Consider the following 13,126-nt stretch of genomic DNA (forward strand, 5'->3'; position numbering starts at 1 on the left):
GATTGTATCAGTTTTGTGGCAGATGTCTTAAAAAATAAAAATAAAAATAAAAACTCACAGAAAAAAGCATCTCTGACTTTTTAACCTAATTGGTGATTTGGGAAGTTTGATGTGTTGCTAAAGACAATAAATATTAACTAGTAGAAAGATGCCATTTCAGACGAACCAGCTGCAATTGAAATCAATGCATAACAAAGCCCAGCATTTAACATTGTTTGCTTTTTCCCAAAAATCAGTAACAAATATATGTTATTCCCAGTTGTGACAAAGTGATAATGCTAGTACTTTCCTGCAGCTTTCAGAGCACCTGTGAGCTCATTTCACGAGGATGCCTGGACATAAGCCACTAGCCACTAGCAGGGATATCACTTTCTCTGTTTTAAACAAACATAGGTCAGAAGAATTCAAGCAACCATTGTTAAGTAGGGAAAGATTTAGGTATGTTATTAAACATTTTATGAAATAAAATCGCATAGGGGAAAGGCTCACTTGAGAGTCTGCCATGCAGAATTCTTCTCCTTCAAATATTCTACCCATAAAAATTGATTTCCATGGTCCAAGGGCAATAAAAACCCGTGACATGTCCTGGGGCTGAGCAGAAGGCTGAACAAGCTCTGTAGGGTATACAGTAGCCAGCTTTGTTCCTGATGACGAGCTTTAACACAGAAAGTGATGATCAGATGTACCATGCAAGGTATATGGCAGGAGAGACAGAAGAGGCCTCCCAGGTAATGGATGAACCCTGATTTTTGATGGATAAACACTGCAGCTTTTTGAAACTGCTGTCTTACACTTGGGCTTGTTCCTTCCCTGACGTTCTGCAGTCAGAGGTGCCTCCAAGACGGTCTTCATGGTCTTATGGCTATGTCCAGTGCTTGGTTAATGGTTGGACCAGATGATCTTAGAGGTCTTTTCCAACCCAAATGATTCGATGAGTCTATGACAATAAACCTGCAAGTTGATACTGAATGTGCTAACCTTGAGTCTCACTTAAATAGCATAAACTCAATATACTAAATAAGAAACCTCACATCTCAAAATTTAAGTTGAAAAATAAACCATGTAGATCTAATGAATTTAAAATGAGAGTTGGAATGGTGGCCCTGTCCTGGCTGTGGTGTTGCAGCTCATGCTCAGAGCTCTGCTCTCCCCCTTCTGTAGAGTTACCCCCTGAGAAAAAAAAACACCACTTAGCATAGGGTAGCAAGGTAGGGAGTCACACTGTGGACCCCTCTTCCTCTTCCTTTTTCTTCAGGATGGCAGTTGGTAATTATTATCAGTATACAATTTGAATCTTTGTGATCCTGTAGCAGACTCTTTTTGGTGTGGAGAGCTGCAGAACAATCTTAAACTGAGCATTTTCATACTCTGAAAATTTGCTGCAGCTGCTATATTGAGTGCATGCCTTTTTGTATTTGAATTGCTTAGAATACTAGATTAATTTGGGAACTGTTCATCATTTTAATGGAGCTGAAAGAAACATTTGAAGTTCTTGTCAGCCTTTCTATTTACTATTTATGACACCCAAAAAAATGATATTAAAAAAAAATAAAAAAAATCTGAAGGCTCTAAAGGCAAGGTTAGGAAATGCCACCACTGCATAACCTTCATTTGGTTCCCTTTTGTGTAGAAGTTGTGATTCACTATTTAAATGAGATCCTTTTAACCTATCATCTACACACAGAATTTTCCAGATGCTTAATAGAAAAATACAGAATTCTAGCCTCTGTTAATATACTAAACCCAACACATGCTATCAGCATCATTTATGGTCATTTCAGTTCTCCACATCCACCTTTGACAGTTGAGCTAATGGGGTAAATAGTAAGAGATGGCTGTCAGCTTTTTGCCCCTCTGTGAATCAACGTTGGTTGGGATAGGGAAATGTCCTCAGCATTGTATTGAGCCTCAGCTCTCCCAGGCTCTCTTGCTTGGAGCACACCTCAGTGGGCCCACGTACATCTCCTTCTTCTCCATAGCTATTCCTATCCATTCCTAGCATATCCATTCCTATCTCCTGCAAACCTTTGTCTTTTCATCTCAGCCAACCCTTGTCAGCAATGTCTTTTGCCATCCAGTACATTCATTCCTCATCCCATTTCCTACCCCATCCTCAGACTTCCAGTCCAAGGAGCTCTTCTTTTATACATCTGTCCTCAAGCCTCACTGCCATTTCTGAATCTCCACCTTCCATGTTTCCTTCCAGTGGCCACCCCGCCTCATGGATAGAGGGTGGAGATGCTGGAACCCTTTGTGGCACAGTTCAGCCGGAACTGCCACCTGTGGAGAAAGTGGGCCCAGTGAATAGAGAATTTACCTGCCAACATCTGCATGCTGCTTTTACAGAGCATGTTCAAAACGTGACTTTTTTTCTTTTCAGAAGTATGCAGCTTGATGGATTTTCACTTGAGAAATAAAGGGTCTTATACCTGCCCAGAAGACCATTCATTTGCTAAAGTCAAGTAATGAAGTCTTAGAAATATTTGAGTTTTTCAGAGAAGAGACAGATCTGTTTTTAATATATAAAAAAAAAAGTTTTCTACTCCCCATTCCTATGGCTATAGAAAATGACATGGCTATGAAAAGCATAGCAACCTACCTTCACATCTCCTCCATTACCAGTCCTCTCCACGAAAAGAGAACTAGGGTTACAGCAGTAAAAGTTGTTTAAATCTGATAACTGAAAGAATTACCAATCTGAGCTGTGAGATACAGGATTAGTCCACAAGCCCTACTCAGTCATAGCGTTCTCTTACTGTGGGTCTTATATCCCATGTTTCTCAAATTTCTCATTCTAAAATGTTCAAAAATAGATGTGAAAAGAGTGAAAGGAAGAGACTTTTTAATTTGAATGTTGCACAATTTGTTTCTGGGGCACTTGCCCCATTCTGTCTCCTCTCTACAGTCATTAGTGACATTAGGTCAACTGAAAAAAAAAAATCCTAAGTTCTTTGCTTGTCTGAATTTATGAAATAAGGTATACGCAGAAAGAATAAAAAAGTAGGCAGGATATTTTTTTGCTGAAAAACATTAGTTTTTCATAACTGAAGTGAGACAAATGAACAGTCATTCATTTTTTGTCATTTATATCAGCTTTAGTAGAATGGTAAATGTGCTTTAACTGAGATGATTAATCGAGTGATGTGTCATTCAGCAAACAATAGACAAAAAACGGAGCAGTACAGTTAAAAAAGATCCGATAAGCCGGTAATGGGTCATGAAAGTTCCTTGCCCTGAGAATCACCAAGGTCACTGTGTTAGCTATTTCTTGTCTTTAGAAAGGTCACAGTGATACAACAGGCAAGACTAATTACTCCTCAAGAGTTAAATAAATACCAGCATCTTTTAGGGTTTTATGGGCAGTTTATGTTGATATATACAGCTGAAGATTTGTCTAAATCTGGGAAAATCTTTATGCACACCAAGTAGATCACTCTACCGATTAAGCTTAAACCATGGAAAGACATTCTCAGAAAAGAAGAATAACCAACAAAATTAAATTCAGCAGATTTCCATCACAGGCAAATACTTAATATCTTTTCAGTCAGCAACTCTTTTATGAAATCTGGTAGCACATGTTCAAAAAAATTATTCACTTTTTTATTTTCAAGTCATTCTCAACTGCACATTAAATAAAAAAAAAAAAAGCTAATGGTTTTTCTTCTACTGTATTTCCTTTTAAGTCGTACACGTTCTAAATGTGTTTAAACTAGCTTTAAAAATATGAAGTTCTGCATATGTTCAAAGCAATAGATCTCAAAGACATTAATTAGACCTGGATGTAGAAATATATCATGTTTCATAAAATAGTTAGGAACCTAAACCTATTTGTCACTTATATAATTCTGAAAGTTCATTTCTACTACCATTACGAACAACTCAGGAAGAGGGTACACTTTGAAGTACAACTATGATTGATTAGACTAAAGAAATTCCAGTGCTTCGTTGTGTACTACTTTAATCTTTTGAAAAGTGAATGAGCAGCAGATGGCCTAATAAAGACACTCTGTATGTTTGCCCAGTATGGATTTGGTCTGAAGGGATTGGTTCAACACTTTAGAGTACATATATTTGGAATACATTTGTCTTAGTCGAGACAGATGGTTAAAGGAAAGAGGAACTTCCAAACACTTGGAATTAATCCAGTGTGAGCACCGCTTCTGAATGAAATTTTAATGGGATATGACTATTGTTCTGTTAGCTTTCTTGGAAGAATGCAGCTGTTAATAGTATGGACATACATAATTTTGATGGCTACTGTACAGGGCTGGTTTTGCTTACTTTTGAAATACAAATGTTGTTAGTGCCTGCATTCTAATCAGCCTGTTGATAATGATGTTTATTTGGTTTCTAGTAGTCAGTTGGGTATCTCCCATCACCTAAGCAAACTAAAATTGATCATACCCATATAAAACATATTTTTACTATACAGTATCAAAATTAAACTTGTTAATGTAGGCTGTAAACAATGAATGTTTGTTGAGTTTGCCAAATGTTTTAGTTTGTGTATTAAGATGTTACAGTTCAGGTGACATCTACTTTGTTGAAAAGCTGTTCATTTCAATGACATTTTCTGCTAATGTGACTGTATTCGTATTTAGACTGTTTGACTGTATTGGTCTCATGATGTTTTTAACTGTCAAACTCTTTGTTTTCTGTTTTGCAGTAATAACAAGTAGCGGTTACAGCCCAAGATCAGCTCATCAGTACTCACCACAGATATATCCTTCCAAGTTAGTGTCTGTACTTCTTCTTGTCTTGTATATGGAATTGACCTTGGTTGTAGGCAGATCTGTGGTTTGTTGCAAACAAATATTCATCACCAGAAGAAAGAAAGTAAAATACTTAAGCCTCAGTATGGAATCTATTACAGTTCTATGTCCAATTTTATTTTTTTTTTCTCACATGGCTGCAGAGTAAGATCTTACTCTGTGCAATACTGTACGGCTGCGCAAGAGATATCCTTGAATTTCTGCACAAAACAGAAGGAAAAAATTGGAGTGTTACTTTCTTACACATCAGCGTCTTAATAGTGCTGGCATTAAATACAGACACATTTTGAAGACAGTTTATATTTAGAAATTACAATTGCATGTGCAAGAAGCGTACTTAAGGGTAACCCTCCCAGTACTGCCAAATTGCTCCAAACATTCCAGAGTTATGAACCACCCTTTCCTACTCTTTCTCCAAGACCATAAGATCTAAAAATCAAATAAATTATATCAGATTAACTTTAATATCTCTCTCTCTTTTTAAAATTATTTTGAAGCCAGTGGAGGTTATTAAAACTAGAACCTTACTTCCAATTTATTTTTATTTTTATTTTTATTTTTATTTATTTATTGAGGAAAATTAACTCTGTCAATCATATAAATTGAGGAGTGGGAACTTTATGGAAAGCACTGAGGATGTTTTATGAAACTGATGAAATTGACAACCTATAAAATTGCATGTCCTGTGATAAGTGCTTTGCAAAAGGGTGCTGGATTTCAGTATGCCATATATTTTTTTCAGTGTATTCAATGCATCTACCTATGCAACTTTGATATTTGATACAGAGAAAACATTGAAACTATAGCTGATGAAGCTTTTTCAAATTTCTTTAACAAATTTGCATTCATTTCATGTTAACCAGTATTTACTGATAGAGAAAGTAGATGCCTAAACTAAAAACATTCCTCCTTATTCCACTTAAAACAAGTTTTGGCAGAGTATATCAGATACCTTTGCCCAAATCCATTACAAGATTTAATAGATTTTTTTAATCTACTGTAATAATTTGCTATCATCTAAATTAATGAGTAATCCTTTTCTGATAGCAATGGCTGCCAACTGTACTGAAATAATTAGAAAGAAAAAAAAAGGAATAAAGAAAAATAAATTAGAATCTGAAATTTAGTCATGGCTTTAATGGCCAGGTTTCGGTTAGCTTAATTCTGCAGAGTATGTTTATTCAACTCTTACGCCATAAAATCGTATTTGACTTACAAAACAATCCAAGACAAATGTTTCTCTGTATGTTTTTGCAACTCTGGAGGGCAAAAATTTTAAACTTGATTTTATTCAATCTCTCAATAAAACCCCAGTATTTATAAATTAAAGCTATTTTTATTTTCATTCTGCTCCCTAGCCTGTATTTTCCAACTGTTTAAAGCCCATCTGGTTACCAAAGTATTGCTGTCAATAGTTTTCATGTTTCTCTCTGTGGGCATGATCCACCTCCCATTGAAGCCAGAGATGTCTGCTAGGTGTCTGCTGAAGCAGAACCACACACAGAAAACACAATGTAGTAGCTTTAATGTACTCCTCTGTATTTCCTTTATTCTTCCAGTCCAACTGTCCCTCCACTGGATTAAAAAAATTGAGGGACTTTCTCATTTGAGCATGCCTATCTTGGCTCAAAAGGGTCAAATCCATACAAAACTGTTGCAGCAGTGGTACAGTGCGCCTAGAGCTGGACACAGGAGCTTAAGAATTAAATTGTAGTGATGGGACAGCACAAAATACTCATGGTGCCCTGGAGAATGAGCCAGAGTGTTTTTCAGTTTATTTCAGTGAGGGATGGAATAACTCCTGTAAGAGGAAGGGTTGGCAGAATAATGAACTGCCTTTGGACATCTTTAAACCTTTTTCTTTATTGCTTGAATAAACATACAAAGTATTTGTTGCCACAGTAATGCTATTTTTCCTGATATTTAGGCCCTATCCACACATTCTTTCTACACCAGCAGCTCAAACAATGTCTGCCTATGCCGGACAAACCCAGTATTCAGGAATGCAGCAACCAGCGGTCTATACAGCCTACTCACAGACAGGACAGCCATACAGCCTACCTACTTACGGTATTTGACCTCTTATTACTTCTCCTTACCTAGAAGTAAGAGAAATGCTGATGTGAACATTTTTGCCTTTTTATTATTATTACTATTATTATTATTTTTCCCCACTGTAAGAAAATATTTTAAAGAATCAGTTGAAAATTAATTTCTTATACAGATTTGGGTGTAATGTTGCCAGGCATCAAGACAGAAAGTGGGCTCTCGCAGACACAGTCACCACTGCAGAGTGGGTGCCTCAGTTACAGTCCAGGTTTTTCCACCCCACAGCCAGGCCAAACACCATATTCATATCAGATGCCAGGTGAGTAGCACTTGCTGTCATGCATCATCCTGCCCTGCTGCTGTCGATGGCCTGCTATTCCCTCATTTTTATATTTTCAGTTCATTTTTGTGAACTCTAGCAAATATGTGTGTCATTGGCAGCTACTTTTACCTCTACAATATAAAGCCAGATTTTATTTTATTTTTTCCAGTATTAACATGCATACATATATTAATTTTGGTCATTTTCTAATCTAAGTCATGACATGCAATGCAGTCCTCATTTGCAACTTAAGTTTTTTATGGGGTAAAATCACATGGCAAAACTGGAAGCATTAGTTGTATGTATCGGAGAACACAAGTCACTTTCCCTTGTTTCCATGTTTCTGAGTATGACATCATTAGATGCTTGTTTTAGAATTTCTCCTTAATTCATATCTATTCTTTCATTTATTATTCAATTTATAATTCATTTATTGCCCTTTGATCATTGATACTTTGTTTTATCTGAATACATTTTTAGTTTCTAATGCAATGGCAAATTTTTTAAATATTGCAAGTACAATATTAATCATCTGAATTATCTTGAAAACATGGAAATGCCTCATTACAGGTTGATTAAAAACAGCCAGATCATTAAAATATTCTTTTTTTAAAAAAAAAAAAGATTTTTGTTTCACAAGTGAACATACACATAAGCATTACAACTTATAAGGAAATAAAGGAAAAAGAGAATAACAATATCTGAACAGAGGTGAGACACTGTAATACACTGAAAAATGCTTTTGAGATTACTGTAATGACTTATTGTCAATACCTTCCTTCAATTGTGAGAAAAAGACTGTATGCCTTTATGCATGGAAGTAGCATTTCATTTCTTTTAAAGTCTCATTATAATGTTTTATTATTTAAATGAAAAATAAAATTGATTTGTCTATGTCTTAACATGAAATTCTGTATTTAGAATTGTATTTTGATTCACAAGTTATTGCAACTAATCATAGTTTTAATTTTAGGTTCTAGTTTTACACCGTCATCCACTATTTATGCAAACAATTCTGTTTCAAATTCTACAAACTTCAGTAGTTCACAACAGGTATGAATATCAACATTTTTCCTTGTGCATTATAAAAGTATTTCTGTAACTCTAATGATGGAGTGTTATTTAAGTTTAGATTTTTTATGCTCAGTGAGACTTACTGTGGTTCAGTGCTATTTTCCATGGAAAACAATGAAAGTCCCAGTGGATGCCTAGTTTCATCTTTTGGCACCTAAATATTTCATCAATCTTCCCATAGTCTTCTAATAAATATTCTTAAACTAGAAAATGTAAAATAAAATCCGGCAACTCCTTGCATAAGTCATTTGATTGCATACAGAAATACTTTATGGAAAAATTTGCTTGTTACTCTACTCAGGTAACTGCATTTGTTGTTTTAGGATTATCCATCATACACAGCTTTTGGCCAAAACCAGTATGCACAGTATTACTCAGCATCAACATATGGTGCATATATGACCTCAAACAACACGGCCGATGTCACTTCATCATCATCATCAACCTACCAGTTACAGGAATCTCTCCCTGGCCTGACTAGTCAACCAGGTACAGATCTACATTCAGGTGAAAAGAAAATTTTAATCTTATCCTGTATTTGTATAAAGCCAAGATTTCCATGTCTACCCTGGTGATTTTGTACTGTTTGACATTTTAAGCTCATGCCTTTCAGGAAACTTTATTTATCATGCAAACCAACCAAAATAAGCTTTCTGTTTGTTTTTGTTTGTTTGTTTGTTTGTTTAAGAAATCTGTGTAACTTGTTTGTAAGTTAAAAACAAACAAACAAACAAAACAAAACCTCTTCTTTGCAGTTTGAGATTGTTATCTGTGGAAGGAGTAGACTGAAATTGTTGCGATGGTCTGTTAGGGATCTGTTAGTACCAAAAACAAATGTACAGTAATAAACCTTAAATAAAAATTCAGTCAGATCCCCAGTTACTGGCAGTGTAACATTCTGGTATCTACTTACATATTCTGAAGTGTTACTGCAAATGATTTAAAACACAATGTTTTTCTTCATTTAATTATGCCCCAATCATCCCAGCAAGTGTACATGCATTTTATTCAAAATGTATAGAAGCCAGACTTGCTAATTCACAAATTTAGGTGACTAAGAATAGAGTGATCAGTTATTAACACAATTCTTTAAAACAAACAAACAAACAAAAAATTGAAGTAATTGAAACTGTGAAAAAGATAGCTCCAAAGAGAAATCAGGAGACTAATTTTGCCTGCCCAACTCTGCCCCCTTGTGCATATGCATTACAACACAGTATTTACTTACACATCTGTGTTTTTAGGGCATCACTGTTGGATAATGACAGCTCCTCATTTTTTCTCATTATCATTATAACCCAGTTCATAGTCATTTATTTTCTCTGTTCTACATGTCATGAAAATGCAGATGTTAACCAAGGATTTTTTTTCCACACTAGAGTTCCTGAACACCTCACCAATGTATTTCCCCACATTTAATCTATATGGGACTAAAGTACATCAAGATAAAATTATGCCTTTGAAATGATGCATAGTACAGTTCAGAGTCTCAGACTTCTCTGTGGGCTGGCTTAGGAACTTACAGCCACAGTCAGATGTGTGGTAACCTTACTGGGTGAATAGAGCCTGTTTTTTCATCCTTACTTTCCTATATTGTTTCTATTATTTCAGGAATTCCTTAAAAATCTATCTCAGTTTTATTTCATATTTATATCCTAAACAGCCTACTTAGAGCTGCATGTAGCATCTGTGAGAAAGGAGACAATTGCCAGCTGCCTGGCCCAGTGCAGTTAGAGCAATCTTGTAGAGACAGTGGCTTCACATATACAGCATGGTTAAAGTCTACCTTGCCCACAGGCTGTGACCATTTATGAATACTCTAACAAACTGGTTTTGGATTAGGGTCTGAAAAGGGAAAATGTGCTTTGCTCACAAAGTCAACTCATTCTGTAAGTTTTCCTAATTCTCATCCTAACAACTGAACACTGATAAACATCATGGTAAAACTGTTATGTGATAATAGTGTGTAGAAAGGAAGGGTAATACTGTGTAGAAGAGTATAGGCAAGGCCTCATACTTCGTGTAAGCTGCTTAAATTTACTGAAAACTTTGGAATGTTTAATTGCATGAGTTGATTTTTTTTCCTGCTAGCTTTTTTCCTCAGACTGATCTTTAAATTGTGTATATATGTGCATGCATGTGCATATTTGTGGTATGGCATGGTATGGATATGGGGAGATCATAGAATCACAGAATGGTTTGAGTTGGAAGGGACCTTAAAGACCACCTAGTTCCAACCCCCCTGCCATGGGCAGGGACACCTTCCAAGAGATCAGGTTGCCCAAAGTCCCATCCCACTTGGTTTTAAACATTTCCAGGGATAGCGCATCCACAACTTCTCTGGGCAATGCATGTTCTCTTGGTTTTTGATGAAAACATAAAATGCCTCAAAGAGCAATTTTAGGAAGAAAAGTAAAGATACAACTTAAAATCAATTGAAATTCCAGCAGTTGCAGAACATTCATGATAGAGCAAGATCATATGTAATGTATTTTCAAAAGAGTGGAAAGAGTATTCACAATTGATTTTTTGATAATTGTGCATGTCTGGTGCACTTTTCCTTGTTCCTTTGTTATTCTATATTTTTATTTGAGAAAACCAGACAGCATTTTCCCTTTGTCTCTACCTTGTGTATCAGTTTCCTAGAAATGCTGTGTAGATATCTTATGTCTTAAAACTACCTTAGTATTGAATAGCAAAATTGACAAAATAGGAATTGACAAAAGAAAAGAATTTTACATAGCTTAAACAGATAGAAAAAAATATTGAAGGCTGCACACCTATGAAACAATAAGGACTTTTCTTATTTGTGGATTGTTTAAGCGTATGAACTTCTTTTCCTTTTAAGTAGGTTGTGCATCTGAACTTACAAATCTGCCCACTCACTCCTTATTTCTGTGAAGTGCTGAACTGGTCATGAGACCCTCTATTGAGAGTGCAACACCCACTTTGAGAATACATGACATGCCTGTGCCCTTGTGTGTCACTGTAAAAATAAATTTGTATGCGTGAGATTCAGTGTCTTGGATATAGAAATCACTTCAGATAGATCATACTGCAGAGGTTCAGTACTCAACATGTTTGCTTGCTGCCTAACAGACCTTCATTGCTTGGTCCTAAGAGTTACTCCAATTAAAACATAAGATTAAACACAGTAAGGCACTTCATTCTTCTGCCATCTCTGCTAGCTGCTAATTCAAATTAGTCTCTAGTACTCTCCATACACACAGGACTTCTTGTGATAAAAAGCCCCATCAGATCAAGATTTAAATATCTGTTATAATTTTATTTGTTGACCAAGTGAATGAAAATAGAAATAGGCATTACTCTCTCTACTACTCATAACAACTGATAACACATTATGGGTCTGGTCTTTGCTTCTACTAAAGAAAGGGATTCTTGGCAAAAGTCCTGTTTTTTTGAGGAGCTTGTGGACTGTCAATAGGCTGCTGGGATCCAGAGACAGCCACTTCCACAGAAGTCTCACTGGAAGACAGGGAGAAGATTCAGTGCCCCCTGCTCCTGACAGTATTTGGTGAGAGGCTGTGACATGCTCGTCTGGAACAGGATACAAACACACACAAGACAGTCAGTGGTAGCTTTCCACCATTACACATGTCAGAAGTTGTCTCATTGAGAACTTGTTCTGGCCTGTGCCCACACTTTTCTCCAGCTTAAGTGGCACAACTGTGTTTTAACAGGGAGGAGGGGATGCTTGCATCAAAATACAGGTGAGAAAGAAATGTTCTGAATATGAACTACCTCTGTTTTTACCAGTTTTGGTGTAACTCCCTAACCTCTGGTTGGAGCTGCTGCAAGGTCTGTGTGGCATGGAGAGCTTCATGTTGGACATGAACTAGTGTATGAATATGTGCACGAACATCTGTGATGAAGTGGTCATTCTACATTCCAGTTTTAACATTTTCCTCTTGTTTTATTGGATCTTTGATGCTGCTCATAGTTCCAGTGAGAGAAGGCTATGACGTGTACTTATTAGGCATGTGCTAAATATTGGAAAAGCTAAAAAAATTCAAATATTACAATAAAAATTTCTGTCTAATGTTAGCTGCAGTAGAAAATCTTTATAAGGGTAAGGTTTTCAGTACTCTTTGGTACTATAATTTCTCAGATTCTTTTACAGAACTGAATTTTTAATAAGTTTTCCTTTTATCAGTATTGACCTCATTTCTAAAGCAAATTAAAGTTAAGAAAATGCAGTTGCTCATTTAGCCTGCTGTCGGTAAAAAGCAAATCAAACAATTAAGCCTACAGTTGTTCAAAAAAATAAAAATAAAAATCACTACAGACTTATGCAGTTCTAAAATAGATGCATACCTTGCATTCAAGTAAGAGACAGCTGCTCATTCTGATTTAGAGATTAGTGTAATGAAATAAAGTTGGCTCTAAATATATAGGACTTACAACGTACAGTGATTAGTTACAGTACTGATTAATGGATAGTTATGCAATCACATACAGTGTTGGCCCAAGCAGAGGCCTGGGGCAACTGGTAATGGCTAATGCTAAATGAAACTTGAAGTTGTTTACTTCAGTTGTTAGATAGCTTCAGAGAAGATTTAGAAAATAGTGTGTTGTTTTTTTTATATATATTTTATTTTTGGTAGATTGGAGTAAGCACGCTCATTGAAAACAGATGTTTTAATATATTACTGTAGATTACTGTAGAAGTGAGTCTTGATTTTGTTGTAAAATGTTGGCATGTTATAAATATGAAAATTTTTGTGATAAGAATGTAAACATTCATATTCAGTTATTTAGTTTTTGACTCTTTTGCTGAGTTTTGTTTTTGGATTCTTTTTCCATTCTGTCAGAGTAGCTGGGAAATTATAGTTTTGTACATAACACTTGTATATTCAAAACTTCTTTTGAAGTCAGTATCAGTTTTTGC

The 13,126-nt window shown here is 35.7% G+C and overlaps 1 protein-coding gene across 12 annotated transcripts in view; it reads left to right on the forward strand.

The window, feature by feature from the left end:
- Positions 1–13,126, forward strand: part of EYA4 (EYA transcriptional coactivator and phosphatase 4) — a 157,988-nt gene that overhangs the window by 112,130 nt on the left and 32,732 nt on the right. For 5 of the 12 annotated variants that reach the window (XM_040552733.1, XM_040552737.1, XM_040552741.1 and 2 more), the window contains 5 exons: positions 4,667–4,733; positions 6,700–6,842; positions 6,997–7,140; positions 8,117–8,196; positions 8,541–8,706. In XM_040552733.1, the coding sequence (XP_040408667.1) occupies positions 4,667–4,733; positions 6,700–6,842; positions 6,997–7,140; positions 8,117–8,196; positions 8,541–8,706 (600 nt within the window). Of the gene's footprint in view, positions 1–4,666; positions 4,734–6,699; positions 6,843–6,996; positions 7,141–8,116; positions 8,197–8,540; positions 8,725–13,126 lie in introns of all 12 variants that reach the window. The other 7 variants (XM_040552735.1, XM_040552734.1, XM_040552744.1 and 4 more) reach the window with 3 other exon arrangements.

Source organism: Cygnus olor, chromosome 3, assembly GCF_009769625.2.
Source record: "Cygnus olor isolate bCygOlo1 chromosome 3, bCygOlo1.pri.v2, whole genome shotgun sequence".
In the NCBI taxonomy this organism is placed as follows: Eukaryota; Metazoa; Chordata; class Aves; order Anseriformes; family Anatidae; genus Cygnus; species Cygnus olor.